Below are 19,053 nucleotides of genomic sequence, written 5' to 3'. Positions count from 1 at the left end.
AGGGATTTATTGTCATGGTATTTTGTCCTCATTTCAATTTGGGTACTTTGCCTCTTCTTCCACTCACATCTATAGCAGATGCGGCCATTTGCCCTTATTTGTAGTACAAAAAGAAACATCCAAGGTGTGCAAGACTGTATTTTGTTCAGGACACAACAACAACAAAAAAACAACAATGCATACATGGAAAAGATGGCTTGTCTAATAAAAGCTGAACACAAGGCCACCCAGCTCAGCAACACGCCGGAGAGCAGGACGTTATCACAAAGCTTTTAGCTGTGCTCCCACACTGGGCTCCTCTGTGTGTTACAGTGAGCAATCTGTTCACTCTGGTTCACATTACATCACAGGTCCGGCAGCCTGTAAATCCTCCCCATGAAACATGATTCGAGTCAACCTCTGGGACATCACAGACACCTTTGGGACAAAGTATGCACGGTCAGCTCATACCCAAATCTGCCTACTGCTGCTGCTCCACTGTCTGAGTGAGTAACACAAAGAGCCACCCACTTATTAATGCTTATTCTGAGCTTTCCCCTGCGAAATATCCCTCAGAAATCCCGTGGGTAAGTGGACAGTAAATGTGAAAGGATATTTGCATAGTGAATGAGAAAGCGATGTCCTCTGGCTAATCACAAATGCTAATATATCCTGCACTGTCCTTTCTTATGATGAGTTGAGTAGACGCTGAATGACATCCGTGTCCTTTTAAGATTAATTCTGGTAAATACTTCAGGATCGTGTGGTTATTGAGGTGATTGGGATATGCAAAACCTTGGTACTCCTGTTCACATTTACTTTAGTTCATTCGAATTTCTAATAGTTCACTGCAAAAGGTGATAATAAAAAAGGTGTAATTATCACTGCCTACTGTAATCCTAAGAAGAATGAGGTTCTTGTTCGTGTTTTTTTAGCAGGAAATGGCTTGTTACTCCCATGTTGTTGGCTGAACTGATGATATGCTGGCAAGAATCTGTAGAAAAATTTTGAAACTGTTGATGAGGTTACCAAAGGGATAAGTGGAAGAGAGTACACAGGCAGAAATAAGGTCATGCACAGCTCAGGTTTGGATTTTGGGATTCAACATCAATGTTATTTAAAGGAAACAAAGGGTTGCCTGATTCGAGGTTCGGTAAACAAATCATGGAAACCAGAAAAGGAAATGCAAGCTTACGCAGCAACACAAGGAGCGGAAACAAGGCATCGGATGCCAGACTCCAAGCTGGGGACCCAGGTGTTTTGACCTATTTTTTCTGCACTTGAAAGGTACCTAGACCCACCTGACCCCAAAAATCACACAATGTAACCAAGGCCGCCGAGTTGTGCAGATGGCTAAGGCAGAACTACAAAACGGGGATGAGAAAACTTGGCCTAAGTGGGTAGCTCTCTATAGGAGTGAAGTAGTCTGAGGCCAAGTGTCCTCTATTCTTAGTCTGTCAGACCCAAAAAATGTGTCTGTTTCCTCTCTTCCCCTTCAAAACTGGGTTGGTGTCCTGTTTAAGCTGCCTTCTCCTGCACCTGTGTCCAAATATCCGTAAAATCAAGAACGAGCAACAATCAAATCATCGCCAATCTTTCACTCCATTAAATTAACAGAGTGCTGCAGGGAGCGGCTTTGGCTTTATTTTTTTTAATGGTTTATCCAGACCAAGAGCAGGACATCATCTGTACTAGTGTGACCTTAACAGTTGACTGTACACCTCTGCTGATTCTTTGTGATGAGCCAAAGAAAGCGATCAACAGGAGGTCCATAATCCTCTCTAGACTCTATTGAATTCACTTTACGGTTTCACATTCAAGTGACACTCCCGTCTCTGTGCAACCCAAACAGGGGCAGGTAGACAGAAGAGGGGGAAGTCAGACAAACAACTAAGTTTTGGGTTCATTCTGTAAGCCACATTCTTACGATGCTGAGAAAAAAGGCAGCGAAAAAAACCACAAGGAAAGAAAATAAAAGACTGGAAGCTCAGCATATGTAGAGTTGTAACACATGAGACTTGACAGGATAGATATAGGTTAAACAAGCAACGTTTTCTGCTGACATAATGATGAAAATAAAATAAAAAGGTTTGTGGTAAGTAGTAAAGCTACAATGGCAAGAGCAATATTTGTAGAATGCATTGTTTCACCACAGAGGGACCACAAATATCTCAAAGTGAAATGCCTCACTGCACCATTTAAAGCAAAGGCAGCCATTTTCCTTCACATGCCATGCAGCTTATGTGTGAAACACAGTCAGAATAGATTTACTGGGTAATTTTGATGACAGTACTATTCCATGTTTTGTGGGAGTTGCTTATGTGTCACTTTCTAGGCACATTATACGGCTGAACTCCTTTTCAAAACATTATTAGGTACTGGGACTGAGAGTCTTACAAGAAAGTTCTCATAAGATAAGACAAGGCCATTCAATCAGTGGACAACAAAACTGCAATAGCAAGGAAATGTAAAAATCTTGTTAAAAACCTGCAAAATCCAGCACTGGGCCTAAGATAACAGCACTCAGACATCAAAAAGGAAGACACAGGGATATACGGATGCTACAAGGATCAGACGGTTCCTAATCCAGCAGATATTAAGACCACTTAAATGACAGAGACTAATACAGTTGAGTTGTTACGGATCTTACCTCTAGTCTTTGCACCATCTCCCTGATGTCTTCTCCGCAGTTGTCGTGGGCAGACAGCATGATACACTCCCCGCGCTCATAGAAGATCTTAATGCTCATAATCCCTGAGGTCCAGCCAATGACGTCACGACAAGAGCAGTTGAAGACCACATTTTTCGATTCTTCCTCGATGAGCACGATGAACTCGTTGGAAATGCCGAGCAAGCAGTCTACGTCCATCGACTGACCGAAGTCGCGGGCACGGACGCTCCAGGTGATGGCTCCCACGCTGAACAGATGTGCGTCCTTCCTGGGTTTCACCTTCTCCTTCTTCTTGGCGCCGAGGGTGATGAAGCTGAATTTGACAGCATTGTCAATAGTAGCTGTGCTGACAAAGTTCTCAGCCAGGTCCTTCAGGTACTCCTGTCGCGTACGAGTCGCCATGGCACGGAACTTCTCTGACTTGTGTGCAGCATTTTCTCCATTGATGACCTTGGCAAGCAGGAAGTCCCTGAAAACTGCTGACTTTGGGAAAGTTACAGACTTGGGAATAGGGGGGCCGAACGGAGGCACGTCTTTAGATCTGGACACAGCGACGCTGAAAAACAGGATGGAGTTAATTAATCTAATGTAGTGGTGACAGTAAAGAGGAACTAAAAGATGTGAAGAAATATTGAACTGTACGTATAATAAGCAGCCATTTGAAGAGCGTTTAAATTATATGGCTTTCAGGGAAATTATCTCTGGCGTGAAGACTGAGAGGAGCTCAGACTAATCTTGGTCTGTTCAACAAATGCTATGTTATTAACAAGAGTTGTCTTGACTTCAGAAACACTCAAGGAGAGAGTCGTAAGTCATAATTTCAAGGTGTCTCTGAAGATAATAACTGTATCATCACTGAACAGATGAAAAGAGCCTTGTGATTCCCGCACATTACTATGAAGTCATGACAGAAACCACAGAAAGCACTCAGCAGGCTATTATTATTATTTTTTTCAAATTAAGTGCTCTCAAAAGTTCATGTACAGCCATTTGGCATGAAGTCATTTATGTAAAGCACATCAAAAGATAAACACGTTCCTCCAAATTGTCTTGAGGATATGAGTGTGCTTCTTATGCCATGGTGAGGAGTGGAAACGCTTTGAGACAGCCTTGCAGGAGTGGTGCATGCTTGTTCTATTTACCTGTAGCAGACGTTATCAGTGCAGGGGTTGTGGACTTTGACGATAACAAACACATGTTGGAAATGGGAGCGGATGTTTTTTGGAGTGAAAGGAAGGGCCCCAGGCTCCTGGAATACTATGGTGACAATATCGTTGCCAATGTGCCTCTTCCTTAATAACTGTTCAAAAACAAGGGAGAAATGCAGTCAAATACATGGAGAAAAGGCATCATATGAAGGGTGAAATGTAGCAGAAGAGCTCAACAGGACACATATTTCGATTTATTTATAGGTTAGCTCTCCCTGGTTTGAAAGCATTTGAGTGGACAGGTCAAGAATATCCCCATAACATTTCAATGTCAAGTGACAAACTGCATATAATGTCTGTGCCAGCACCAGAAGCAGAACACCGAACAATTTACAGAGCTTTACACACAGCCTGCAGATGTACTGACTCATACAGCTTCATATTTTTCTTCTGAAATTTTTATGTTTGAAATCAAGATAAAGGGCTTTTTGAATGAGATAGATGCATTCGACTCGCACAATTTAAGATCTTTTGGGTGAAGGAAACATGTTCCCCCAAATACAATTTAAACTCTTTGTATCGTCGGCTTGTGTGGATTGTTAACTGCATTCTCTAGCTGCTATAGAGTTGTCAGTGAGGGTCAGCAAGAGCTTGAAACAAGCAGGATTAGAGGGTACAGAGGTGAATTGGAAAGGATGAAGGGATGAGTAGGGTCAGCTTGGTTTGGGCCTGCAGAAAGATTAACAACAGGGATTAAATTGAACTATCCCATTGCATGAAATACAATTGAAAGAGGAGAAAAGAGAAAGAACCCTGGCCAAAATCCTGCCAATCAGACGTTTTAGATGCACATGAGAGATTAGGTCTCTGCAGTGCTTCACTGTAAATCCTGCCCCTGACTTACTTACCAGCTCTGCCGGTATCTTCACTGTTATTATCTCTGCAGGGTTGTAGCTATAGCTTTTACTATGGGCTCAAAAAGTACTTCCGTACAAGGCGTGCAGAGATGGTGAACTTCTGTAATCATGGCTTTATCTGGCTGTCGTTCACCAGCGCACTACTACATCCACTTAATTCCACTTGTTAGTGCAGACAGACACAGAGGCCCATCTAATACCACGCCAGGTCCAGCCCCTGGGGATGCATTGATTAAAATCCTACTTTGGGGTATTGTTACCATGGCAATGCCCATGCTTTCAACAGATAGGTCATTACCGTGGCAAAATGGGCCTCTGGGGAAGATTGGAAGGGGCAGAGATTGAAGATATCCTAAAAGGAAGCTGCTCAGGGACCACCATTACAATCATTAGATGCTGGCTTACCACATAGAAAAGCAAACATGATGGTCTGCTAGAAGGGACAGAGTGAGTAGAATTTACTGACCTGCTGTCTGTTGTTGGGTGTGTAAGGGAGCATGGTGGACACATGAAACATCAGCTCATAGTCCTTGTAGGTGGTGTAGAGAGAGTGTGTGCCTGTGGAATCCGCTGTAACACAGACAGGACAGCGCAGGGCAGTCAAGATCTCAGGCCTCATTACAAAAGGCCATTGTATTAAATAAGCTGATGATGTAACTGGACAGAAATCAAGATTAAAGATATGTAGAGGCTGCACTCAGCAGGGTTAGAGGTGTGTGTGGGCTTGCACTTTGTAAATATTTAGTTCGATATGTGTTTTATCTTACTCTTGTTATCCAGCTGGGCTCTGTACTTGGTGAAGCCTTTGAGGCGCACCCTCTGGCCGAGCAGATCTAAAAACTCTTCCAATGCCGGTCCAGCACTCTCGTTGTTGTACATCTCTTCTTCTGTGCTCTGTCCCGCCTTGCAGTAAAGCACTCCCACCTTGTGCTGGAAGCTTAGCTGCAACAAGGAATATACACAGACACTCAGTGAGTAAGTATGATTTCCTGTCGCTGAAGTATCACACACCCCACTCACACATACTGTACATTATGCACTCAAAAGCATGCGAGAGCCCACTTTCCATCATGTCACAGCTAATGCAAAGGCCTTCATAACCCTTCTAGGAGAGAGCTTAAATCCCCTTTTGTGAAGCCAGGCTGTGAACTCTCAGGAGCTCTGAGCAGAGCATAAATCAAGCCGAGCTAATAGCTGCTACTTAAGAGCAGCTGCAGAGCAACAAGGGTGACATATAGCAGGATAGCTTTGGTTAATGGGAGACAGCTCTATAAGCTGCCAGCAATAGCGTTTTAATCCTTTCTAAAAACACTTCCTTAAGCAATACTTTCGCTTGGTAAAGTCCTCACTGTGGCAGTGAAACACAAGTAGCAGGCACTGAATGGCAGCAGCATTGATCTTTCCAACACCCCGCTTATAAAATACTTTTAATTCAGTCACTGCTCAACAAAGAGCACCTCAATGAAGATAAATGTCTTATTCACACAGAGGAGTATTCATAGACAAGCCGGTCAAATCTCACAGGTTTTCACTGCCAGCATTAATATTACACAGAAACTATAGGTCTGATACAAACTTGTCAGAGACAGAAGAAATAAAACATCCACAGTGATTCTTCTTGCACTGTGAGACAGACTGAGAGAGGCCTCTCCACCAACATGAATCTTTCATGGATTATAGCTCCCTGATGTTGGCCAAGAAAGAGAGTCACAGAGGGAAAAAATAGATGAAAAAATAGCCTCCTGCGTTCGGCACCTGTTGCCCAATATTTGCAGCTGAGGACAACATGATCTTGACCCAGGGTAAATGTGTCGATGTGGACAGAAGAGAGGGTTTCTCAGAATGTCAGAAGCCAACAAATAATCTATATGCTGAAACAAATTGGAATTGTCTTTTTCCTCCATTACAGGTTATCAGTTTCTGGTGAGCGCCCGACACTGTTGCAATGATGACTCCCTCCATCAGGCAGTCTGCTTTGAACTGAAGCTCCTGCGGTGGCGGAAAGCTATTATACCATCAAACCCAGTGGAAGTGGCATGATGTGCAATGATGTGGTCTCCTATTTTTTATCCTGCATTATATGGGCTCACTTAACCTCCTGCTCCTCTTAGCAGACTGCCTCATGGGAAGGACAATCATGTTGCCCTTTGGTACAAATTTCATGCTGCCTGAAAAAGTGCAAACCCATCGGGACACATAAAACATATACAGATGAGTAACGTTCCTCAGGTGAAGCTCATTGTGTAAACTCTGATATGTTTTTGGCGGCATCAGTTTCTGATAAGGTAGAGCAGCCATAGAAAAAAACTATAACCCATCTGACTGATCTGTGATAAGCTAAAATATTCAACTTGGTAAAAAATCTGTGTATAGGTTGCGAGAAAGCAGTAATTTGATCTCTCTTTATGTATGTTTTTCCCCTGTCCTTCTCTTGGGATCTGTCCGGAGTGGAGGGTGTCGAAAACTCTCCCCTCTCCTTCTCTTCGACAAAAAACCCCTTAAAAATGGAAAGATACTTAATGAACAGAGAGCGAAATGGGGACAACATTCCCTTATGAGAGCTCTGAGATGCACCTGAGGGATACAGCAGTGTCCTAACACAACACACACAACACTGTGACATCTGTCTGCACTGCAGTGTCCCGATGCGGCAATAATCCAAAATATGGCTGCCAAAACCTTGCTACAATCACGAGGTACCATTACACAGATATCTATCGCTGTTTTGGGTGCAGACAAGTTCAAGCCCCACAGCCGTGATATCTAAAAAGAGGAACATGGGATGTGGATGAGGGGGGAAATGAAGGGGGTAAATTCTGGTCACTACATAATGTCACCAAGTTAATCCTGAAGTTTCAATGTCATGACAAGGGACTGATTCATATAAGGGAGAGGTGATTTTTTTGGCACTGCAATAACAGCCTCAGCAGGTGGTAGATTACTCTCCTGAACTTGTGGAACAAATCTCACTTGATCCCAAATTATACTTCAGAGTTGAGCTGTCGCCGTGGGCATCGGGAGTGATTTACGGTCCTGCAAAGGCTTTACCTGTTGAATATTGGAGGGCTGCCGCAAAACTTGACTGGCAGAATGCAACTGGGCGGTGTCACATTACGATACGGAGCAGTGCGGTGAACATGTTTTTTCAGATTATGGAGGAGATAATTTGTTGAGCTTGAAATATTTAATTCTGATACAGCTTCAAGCAGTATCAGAATTAACTACGGGTACACATTTTACAGCAATGGCTTCCTTAGAAGAATGTATCATTTGTGATTTCTATCACCTAAAATCACATTTCAAATGCAGCCTAATGCTTTTCCCAGTCCATCCGCATACAGTCAGTTCACTCATCTAAAATGTGATCTAAAACACATTCACATATGCCTGCGCTCTTCTTACATCCAGGGCCATTACAGCATAGTCTGCAACACGCTTTCAGGGATATTCTTTCTGCAGAACTGATCATGAGGATATCGCAAAGGCTGCCCTGCTCCAGGATAATCTCACACACCGGGCGTCTGTTCACAGCAAAAAGAAGCCTTTTCACACACATACACACACTCAAAACACAAAAACAGAGGACTACCATCATCATCATCATCGTCCTCAGCAGTGTGCATACACATTAAACTTCTACAAATAAAGCCTTCTACATGCGGCAGAAGAAAATTATGCACTCAAACAAACAAAAACAGGCCTGTCAGACCACTCTATTTCTGAGCTGCAGTCCCTCCTTTCCAGTATTAGCTTCTTCACATAAACACATTAGAGGGGCGGTGAAAGTCCAGCTTGGTTAAAAAGAAGATTACGGGGTGCTTGACTGTTAAACATTTGCACGGCAAGCATAACATTAATGATTAAAACAGAGTGTACAAAAATACTGATGTCCAAATATAAAAAAACTGGCCTCCACTGGGCGTTTGGTTTGAGGTCTGTGAGGAAGAGTGCCAGTTGGAAGAGCTTTAAGCCCCACTTAGCCTGGGCTCTCCTCCTCTGAAAGTAGTTTCCTAGATGACTTTATTGCTTCTTTTCCCCTCAATGTGTCAGTTTCTGTCTTAAATCAAAGTCTGTATCTGCAGACAGTCTCTCACACCAAACCCAGGGGAAGCTGTACGGCAGGTGAACAAACTCCCACAGCAGCTCCTCGAGATCCGGCAGGAAGAACTTCCTGGAGCACTTACTTACAATGTTACTTTGCCATAATTGGATACACAAAGTCTGTCATCATCTTAAGTGCATTTAACTTGCTTTTCAAGAGCACACTACACTGCTCTTGTTTATGTGCGTAACACCGTCTTAATATACAAGAGGGACATAGCTGACACTTTCCATTATAAGAGCCTTTCCCCTGTCATTTGGAAGGATGGGCTCATGCTAATGAATGTAATTACACTAATAAGCTGCCCATTCTCTGATAGTAAGATAAGCAATACAGCACTTGCTAATCCCCCCACGCTCTCGCAGTTTTATTAGATGAGAAAATAAAGGCCTTAAGATCACACAATGAATCCATCTCTGACACCTGTAAATACAGAGAGCCCGTATCACTAATAGCCATTTTATTCAAACAGAGATAATGCAACATGACATCCCTTGCCATCCAGGCAGAATACCAAATTACCTGCTCTCAGATAAGTAAGTTGTCCAAGGTGAGTTACTTTAGCTTGAGTGTCCTATCAGCAGAAAATGTGTGTCAAAGCAGTCGATTCTGGCTACAGAGACAGCGGGATTCATATTGATTCTATTTAAGTGTGATATTGGCTGTCTTATGCCTCCACCCGGGAGCCTGTGTTCATCTATAATAAGCAACCCACATATGGGACAAAGGTTCGTGCTATTTGAAGTTAATCCCTCCCCTGTTTCCTTCTATAGCCGACGCAAATGTTAGAAACACAGACAGATATACCTTAAATGGAAAATCTATCATAATATCAACAGAGTCCATCATTCTCTAATTCCAAAGCATCATTCATAATACTGATATGTGGCACTAATGGCTTCAAAATGAAATGGTAAATAGAAAAAGAAAATATATGTGAGGGCAGCGAATGGGCTATGGCTTTAGCTTCAATAAACAAATGTGTGTAAAAAATGTTACACTGTTCCTTTAATAACTACTGTTCCCTATTTACAAATGTCCATGATTAAGGCACTCAACCGCAGATTGCTCCAGTGCTGCTTCATCATCATTGAGGGCACGTCAGTGTACTCACCCCCTGCTCATCCAGCTTCAGTAGCTGCTCCGGGACCTTGGGGGAGTTGAGGGCCAGCCTCAGACACTGGATATTCAGCTCAGGGATGACATATTCAAGCACTTCTTTCAGCGGCAGGCCGCGGGCCGTCCCGTGTCTCGCTGTGGATGGAATGGCATCCTCCAGGATGGCTCCACGGAGTGTGGTCAGCTGACAGAAGAGAGAGGTCAAAGTGTGTGAATCAGTGGTTGTATTCATTTGGATCTTACAGGCCACACTTTTCTTGAGCCATTATATTTTAACTTCAAAATGTTGCAAATGCAAACCAGACTTATATGCTAGCCGCTACCTGAACCAGGCATAACATGCCTTTATGTTTTATCGTGTTATTTAGAGCAGTGGCTTCAATACAGCTCCATTGAAAGGCACTGGTAGCTCATATTCTAAATAATTAAAATAGGCTAACTGAGCACTAGATGTTAAGTGGTATTTTACTATCAAGATCATTAATGTGTCGGTAAATGATAACCCAAACTGCTTCAGAACACCCACTCTGTAACCTTATGTTGTTGTTTGGAACAACACAGGCACATTTAAGCCCATAAATCACATTTCCATCTGCACAGCCTGTGGACGTGAATGTCAGCAGTCAACGGCTGTCCGACAGAGAGGCTTAAAAAGCGGTTTACTTGATAGACACAGAGAGGAAGGGAGAGTGGGCCAGAGAGGCAGAGAGCGCTCAGGCTAAATGACAAGAGTACATGCAAATAGACGCTCCAGTGGTTGGGGAGTTAAAACATTTTCTGCGTGCTACTTGCAGGGCTACCATGACCCAGATACATTGTTTTATCGTGGGAGTGGTGCTCTAAACCAAGAATGGCACTGGATATCAATGACATTTCCCTGCCTGACACATCTGTTGCACCTGAATTATTCAGTGGATGAGAACACCCAGCATCAGTCAAGGAGAGGGTTCTGTACCACCAGGGACAGTGAGACTGTGCATCTCACTTTGTGGATTAATCAGCCTGTGTGTACATGCATGCGCATATGGGTGCGTGCATGGGTGTGAGCAAGACAGGGTGGTAACACTGGCCAACTGAGTCACAACTGGCACAGGATTGCTGGACACATTAGGGTGCTAGGAGCAGATTTGGGAACGGAGAGCTGAAAGAAGCCACTTCTTGTTTTCAAGGGTACCGAGGCGTTCCTGCACTCTTGTACTGCTTGAATGAGCCCTGAGCTGAGTGACCATAACATGTTTTGCTGAATGCAATATATGAGAAATATCCTTTAAAAGCATGTTGCAGCTAGCAGACAGTTCTTTAACGATAGAAATCACGCAGGTTTCTCCTACCATGCATCCGTAATAGTTTCACGCTGATTTAAGACAAGTAGAGCAGAAAAAGTGCACATCTGTGTAGTTACCTGGCTGGTTCTGAACGTGACTCGATAGTTGAACTGCATTCCCTCTTTCTCCTTCCCATCATCCAGCTTCTCCCTGCGGATGCTGACTGCCACAGGTCCCAGATTGTCATCAAACCCAAAATAGTTCTGATGCTCTGGAGGTGAAGCAAGAAAGATTGGAAATAAACACACATTGAGAATCACAGTGCTCCGAGATGACATCGGCTTCACTGAACCAAAAAACTTGCAAAGTTGTGAAAATTGTTATTGCTACACAGAGACATGTTTTTCAGGATAACAATCTGTAACCTTCTTCCAATGTTTATCAAATCACTGCTTCAACAGAATGACGATTTCTATTATTGAGTTCAAATATTTATTCATTCATGCAAAAACTTTCTGCAGATTGATGATGTGTGAGCTGTGACCCCAATTACAGAAAGCAGCAGGGGTCCAGTGGAGATTTGAAACTGACTCACTTTGGATTAGAACCTGGCTTGTAGTGGCAGCACTAGGATTAGTTTAAGTAAATAAACAAATAGAAATACAGCCCTGAAAAGTTTGACCCACTCTGACCCATCACTGACCCAGATACTTCACACAGCGTCGTGCTTCTCACGATATAAACACACAGAGAACAAAGCATTATTGCAGGCAGGGCAGGTTTTTGTTCAGCGTGATTCAATATTAAAGGTGGATTTGGGACTAACTCAAAAAATAATAATCTTTTGCATTCTTTATTCTGAGGTGATGAATTAATGATCCTACCACATGCACACCTTTACAATGCAGACCCTCAGAACTACCAGAGAATATAGGACAGCTTGTGGGACTTTTTGTATCTGGACTCACACCAGTACAGATAAGACAGTCTGCTCCAGGGAAGCAAACACAGGCTTTGCAAACCATGCTGACAGTAAGGGATACATCACTCGCATTTCTCCTTTTGTTTTCATAGCATGTGCAGGTTGGAAGAATATATGGGGAGAGTTGATAATGTAGAGTATTTGCATCCTTTTGTGGAACATAAGCAGAAAAGTTAGTGACATTTCTGGTCATTTCTAATTTACTGACTTATTTATATGAGCTGATGGTCAAAACAAAACAAAGATTTATATCATTTAAAGAAAGGATTTTGGTGGCCGCGCCTGTTGATGTTGGTGTTCAGTTGTTTAGTACAGCCATCAATTGAACTATCTAAATCATGAATAAGCTATGTCAACGTGCACAGGAAATGTTATTTCCCCTTGTCCAACACTTTGATCTATGACAAGTTATCTCAAATACTGATGGCCAGATCTCTGGGACATTTCCTGGAGATTTTCATGGCGCTCAGACGGTCTCCTCTCCAGTGCACAATGACAAACTACAATGGGGAGATTTCCATTAAATTTCCTGGTCAGGATGCATATATCTTTGTGGACATGCAAGGAGTTTTCCTCTTCTGTCAAGATGTTAATGTGTGCAGCAAATAATAATTATTTAAATATATATATAGTAAATAATTTAATAAGCAGTTTGTCGTGAATTTATAGATTTAATAATAATAGCTTAATTTCTGGTGAGGCTTCAAGAAAAGCAGTTTTGTACTGTGGGGATTGTAATGAAAAATTTCATGGACACTAGGGGAGCTACTAGGAGGACTTCAGACTCAATTTGAAATTCATTATTACTGCCTGAATAAGACACTCAAAATATGTTGTACTTAATGAGAATTTTGTAAAGATATAGTATCATTGTAAAACATTTACTTAGTATTAGTCTAATAAAGGTCAGAGTATGTGTGTTAAAGACGTGTGTGTGTTTGCGTGTGTGTGTGTGGGCGCATGTGCACGTGTGCCTGTCTGTTTAGGACCTGGACAGGAGCAGAGCTTTGCACACAATATGCGGTGCCTTGAGCAAACACTCCCTAATCCAGACTAAAGACAGGGAGAAAGACCTGGATTCAGCCGACACCAAAAGAAAAACCTCAGCAGGGACTCAAAGCACTGACATTCGCTAACAGATTTCTGCAGACGTTTACATCTATGCCATGCAGAGCATACCATATAAAAACACTGATTCTTGTCATGGTGGCATTAACACTGGGGTATATCAGCATGAATAATGAATTAGCTGTATGTAGGTACTGCCGGGTTAACCGTCTGAGGAATGCATAGCTTCAGGGACAGTGGACTGAGGGGAAATGCTCTGTGAGGCATAAGGTCAAATGGTGGTATGAGGGCTGCCAACGCATATGAGGCCGCTAGGCAGTCGAATACCAACGGCACAGTGAGGGAGACAGTGTTGACTGTAGAGGAAAGGTTTTTGTCAACACATTTCTATAGCATGTCACTGGTACTCGTCACTTGGTGTTGACAATTTGCCAAAGGTTGAAAAATGGATGACTTTGATTGTCATATCAAATAACACCTCTTTTCCACCTTGCTGTCACTCCACTCTGCAGAAATACCTTCAAAGTTTTTGGAAAAGTTCTACACTTCATATCCTTAACTTTTACAGACTTCATTTCAGGTCACATATCTCCATGTAAAGAATGGTCTAAATAAGTCATTCTCAATGACAGGGCTGTGACCCGGTACCGGTCCGTGCAGTGCAGCGCTGGGTACTGGGCTGCAAAGATGTGATCTGACAAGAACCAATCATCCATCCATCCACAAGAGACTGGGTGAAGCAGAATAAAAGAGACATCCTCCATCTGTCGCTGATATAGATCATTCACGCTGTGACAGATAGATTGTGAATATGTGCAAATTTCTCATTGAGCGGTGAGTGTTATTTTCCATGACATTTAATAAACTTCACTTTCACACTTCTCTCCCTCTGTCAATAGCGTATTGGCACGCTCCCTGTCTCTCTCGCTCGCCCACACCAGAGCGCTTTCTGTCGCTCTCTCTCCTTCATCATGACAGATGCAAAGCTGCAAAAATACTGAGCTAATAAAGGAATGAGCTTACTTTTGAACTTTATCTTTTTATTTTGACAAGGTATTTTGCACTTGATGTTACAGTCCCTCTCCACTCCAAAATGTGTTTTTCTCGTTCATTCACTTTGATGTTTGAGCATCACTGTGTAGAATAATGTATGCAGAGTTAAAATTTAGTTAAAAGATATTCTAAGCAGATTATTTTTTATAAGTCTTAAAACTGGAGAGGATCTGTGAAACAAGACCACTCTTTGCTAGCCAGCTGCTCCCCACATCCAAAAAGGCTGAGAACTTCTGGTTTACATCAGCTGCTACTGTATATCTCAATGTTTACCCACATACGGTATGTAACCATGACCTGTGTGCAACAAAGCTTGGCCCATGCATGTGGATGAAACAGTGTGTCTATTAGGGCAGCCTGGGGAGAAAAACACATGTTGCTAAGGGAAGGAGGGCTTTAGGCAATCAATGGGCAATCGATGTTCAGCCCAGGTTGATAAAAGCTTGCCTCAAAGCGGTGACACGCGGGTATGTTTGTGAAACTGTGTGTAAGACTATGTGTCTGCTTTTATGTGTGTGTGTTTGTGGTGAAGCAGAGGCGACAACGGACTTGTCTCTCCGATAAAACACCTCATGAAAGAAGGGCAAGGGCCACATCACATACTGTGAAATAGGCATCTTCCGTAAAAGCTATAACATCCAAACGAAACTGACAGCAAGACTGGGCATTTCAATCCCACATTGGCCTGCATTACCACAGAAAGAGATTAAATAGATAAAACAACTACACCAGTTTTGGGATGAGCAGTGAGTGAGGCAACATTTCACAGTAAATGATTAACAGAGTAAGCTCAGCAGTACAGTCAAACACTGTAACAAGAGCAGACTCGTAATGGTCTCATTAACCTTGACTGGAGACATCGAGCCTCGATTGACTAATATTTTAATACAGGGAATCTTTTTGAGGAAGGTCAGGCATCCCTCAGTGTGAAAGGTGAAGCAGCTGTTTTCTGGGGAGGCTTAAGAATGGGTAACTCAATCTGCTGAGAGCAGTGAACACAGATGCACAGACAGTGGGAAAAACAGATATGTATAATGCAGTGATGGGTCAGGGTCAGCATGGTATTTCCAGCATCAGTCACATAGGTGTTTTAATGAGGGGACCTGGGACCTTGGCATAGCTTTGCTGACCCTAAAGTTTCAGAGGAGGTGTCCTGACACCCCTGCGGCCCCTGTGAGGAACAGCTGCAACACACCCTCTCGCTCACCTCTCTCTTCTCACATGACTAATCACAGCTTCTCCACAGGGTTCAGGACAATATCACAGAGAGGACATGACCGTTCCTCTCCCAAGGAAGTGAAACACACACCCTCGCACCCAACACAAGAGTGCTATTGTTCTGGCCCTTATTTCATCTGGTCCTACAAAAATAACTGGGCCGTTAAGATATCCGACCCCATGAGCAGAGGCTGTTCCATTTGGGAACTCTCACACGGCATTGTGAAAGTGTTGTTTCAAGGAAATGGATTTGGCCGGCAAAGTTTTGTAATGCTCAACACTGAGTCATTAAATCCCTCTGTATCATCATTGTTTGATCTCCTCTACTAAAAAAATCACACATTCATTGTTAGCATTCCTTACCTCTCCCATAGAAGTACTTGTGGTAGTAGTATGCTCCAAGGTCGATGTGTTCAATGATGTAGCGTTTGACTTTCTCTCTGTGGATTGGCTGGTTTTCTCGAGGCACCTCCAACACAGAGACTCCTGCATTGGTGCAGTGGGAACTTAGAGATGACTCAAAAGAGCAGCTCTCTGACACACCGCTGTAGTTGGCACTGTTGGCTCTGGAGAGCGAGATCCTCCTCTCGCCCTCACCACCAATCTCGTTGCGAAAATGTGGACAAGTCAGCACTAAGTTGTTGCTCTTCCCATCCCCCTCATCAACATCTAAGTTCTCCTTGGGGTTCAAGTCCTCCCTGCTGCCCAGTGGAGACTCAAACATGGGAACATTTCCACTGCTACATCCTGCTGCTCCACCATCTATACCTGGTCCGGGTCCAGGCCCAGCTCCACCTCCAGACAGTCCACCAGCTCCAGGCCCTATTCCAGCTGAGGCAGCTGAAGCCCCAGTTGTGGTGTTCTTCCTCTGGCTCAAGTTAGCTCTGCTTGCCACCGCCTCGCTGATGTTGAAAAGGACGCTCTGGACGTCATAGTGTGCAAAGCATTTTTGGAAGCTGAGTGGTCGTCGGTCATCCTCTATTGACAGCCTCAAGGCGTCACTCTCACTCTTTATGGTCCGCAGTTTCCTGAACAGAGACGTTTCAGATGATTCCGATTTTAGACGCCTCATGAAGGACTTCTCTCGCTCCCGGCTGTAGAGCAAGGAGCTGTCTATGTAGTCGTAGCCTGGAATGTGGACTATCTCACCCCTGGCAATCTGGGCTGCTGTCTGCAGGCTAGGGGAGAGGGAGGCATCACAGCGCAACAACTCAGGAAAACCCAGAGGCGGTATGCTACGGTGGTCCAGGGTGTCCACTCGGTAGCCCCTAAGCATGGTAAAGAAGCCATCTCCACTCAGGCCCTGACGGTCAATGGAGGACGTGCTGCCATATTCACGGTGCAGCGAGGCCCCAGTGTTTGGATTGACAGCGTTCTGGTCCATTATGTCCTCAGAGTCAATGTCACTAATGGTAACATCGCTGTTGCTGCGTTGACGGATAGGATGAAGACCCTTCAGTGGGGAGTGGCTGAGAAGATCACTCAATGTGTATTTGTCAGAGTAGTCTACCTCCAGACAGACTGCTTCGCCTTGCTCCAGTATTTCCACAGTATGCTCCTGCTGGCCATTCTGAAATACTGGTATCACACTTTGATAGTTTGGAGAAGGCCGTCCGTCCCACCCATCTTTCCTTGGTGGCCATTCTGTCACTCTGGCCCTGACGCCCATTTTAGGCATGGCTGGAGTACCATTTGTTTTGCCAGCACCTTCAGGTTTTCCCTGCATGTTGGAGGCTGGTGGTCCCATGCTACCATTTAGGGCTTTGAGTTTCCTGCCGAATAGCTCTTCTGACTGCATGGCTCTGGAGTATTCTTCTGGGCCTCCCACAATTCCCACAAGGTTTGATTTGTTATCCGTCACAGGGCTCAAAATACTCATATCCTGCTGGCAGACCCCTTGAAGAGCAGACTTTCAGGACCCTTCTTCATTACATCATGTGAGTGGAGGAGGAGCCTCTTTCCTGAGTCAATGAAGCAGGCGCCGTCATAACTCACTGAAGACGGCTGGCACGACGATCGACACACAACATTTGGATGTCAAGGACAAGTGCCTGAGGAGTGCTGAGGCACAGCGGAGTGGAGTCTTTTCTCACAGTGTGCCGCCAATGCAGAACGACAGCTGGAGGAGTCGAATCTGTAAGACAGAAACAAAAACACAGAAGAAAATGTTAGCACGCAGCAAGTGGGGTAGGGCACTTTAAAGCATTTAAAACATGGGAAGAAGCAGCCTGTATTCCTCAAAATGACTCCAAAACACGGCACATTCAGTTCAGCTATAAAAATGATCATACTGCTGACCTAAATTGTCTGTAGCCTGTTATCTTGTGATAAACTCCCACCAAGGTGTACTTAGAACTGTATTAGTTTTGGAACTATGTAGAGCACATCATTGAATATGGCTAATTAGTGTATTTGAGAGGAGCTGGTGCTATTATGGGTTTATAACAAGATAGAAGTATATCTTTGTTTCAGCCAATGCCTGACAGATGGTGGTTAACCAAATTACAGCAACAAGAGGCAGATGTTCAGCTAAAGGTTCGCATGTACCACTATCTGATCCAACCGCTCACAGCATTATCAAGCCAGCAAATTATACAGGGGGGGTACTTTTGTATATTTAATCCCAACGCCACTTTGCCTTTTTATCTGATGTCACTGGTTAGGAGCAAATTTGTCAAATGATGTACTTGGAGTGAGAGGATCATTTTTGCCAGCCTCCCACCTTGAGGGCAGACTATTTCTTATTCCTGACTGATTAAACCTCAGACACTTAGGTGACCTTTATTGGGAAAGATGTCTGGAATTGAAGGAAACAGTCATTTGCGAGAAACTCGGAGAACACACTCTCAAGCAAAAAAGTCACACTTGGCCTGCACTGAGGTTATCACAGATGACAACCGTGCCATTCGAGAAAAATTTTGCCAGCACTACTGACCAGAACAATTCTGAGAAGATTAGGGCTGTTATGGAGCAGAAGTCTGCTGATTTGAAGTCAACCTGGACAGACGGAGCAACCGCACTGAAGACAACATTAAAAGAATAACTGAAACACACAGCTGCATTTCTGAGGGTGAAGACCGCACAACCTCTCTGGAGGACAGGGTCACTGAACTTGAGCAAAGCAGGAAAATTAAAGAGGACCCAATGAGGTAAACTGGCTATGACACATATAAAACAGAAAAGTAACAATAGTCACTGAAATATGAGGTTGTACTCTACACCACGACTGTAACTTTAGAGGAGAAAGCTTGCAAGTTTACTCTTTCCCCTTGTTCAGTTTTGTTCAACCGTGGAAATAACAAACAAACAGCTGATATCAGCAGTTTTATTCATTAACCTGAACATCTGAGGACAGAGAGAAGGAGAGCGAAAACACTGTCCTTGAAAGGCAGCTTCATTCCCTCTTGGGTATTTCAGGTGTCAGATATACACACACACTGCAAACTCACATTTCCATTTTTACCCAGAAGTATTGTCCCGTTATATCAGCCATTTGTAGACTAGGCACCACAGTGGTCATATAACCTCCTT

The 19,053-nt window shown here is 43.6% G+C and overlaps 1 protein-coding gene across 8 annotated transcripts in view; it reads right to left on the bottom strand.

Moving 5' to 3' along the window:
* Nucleotides 1-19,053, bottom strand: part of LOC143327894 (signal-induced proliferation-associated 1-like protein 2) — a 79,806-nt gene that overhangs the window by 33,212 nt on the left and 27,541 nt on the right. For all 8 annotated transcript variants that reach the window (XM_076742499.1, XM_076742501.1, XM_076742503.1 and 5 more), the window contains exons 2-8: nt 15,886-17,656; nt 11,339-11,472; nt 9,932-10,120; nt 5,483-5,657; nt 5,182-5,285; nt 3,793-3,950; nt 2,630-3,206 (exon numbers count right to left, since the gene is read on the bottom strand). In XM_076742499.1, the coding sequence (XP_076598614.1) occupies nt 2,630-3,206; nt 3,793-3,950; nt 5,182-5,285; nt 5,483-5,657; nt 9,932-10,120; nt 11,339-11,472; nt 15,886-17,401 (2,853 nt within the window). In that variant the 5' untranslated portion in view covers nt 17,402-17,656. The remainder of the gene's footprint in view (nt 1-2,629; nt 3,207-3,792; nt 3,951-5,181; nt 5,286-5,482; nt 5,658-9,931; nt 10,121-11,338; nt 11,473-15,885; nt 17,657-19,053) is intronic.

The sequence above is a fragment of the Chaetodon auriga genome, chromosome 11, assembly GCF_051107435.1.
Source record: "Chaetodon auriga isolate fChaAug3 chromosome 11, fChaAug3.hap1, whole genome shotgun sequence".
Lineage (NCBI taxonomy): Eukaryota > Metazoa > Chordata > Actinopteri > Chaetodontiformes > Chaetodontidae > Chaetodon > Chaetodon auriga.
Note: the sequence above shows the minus strand (reverse complement) of the source record. Positions and strands in the feature narration are given on the sequence as shown.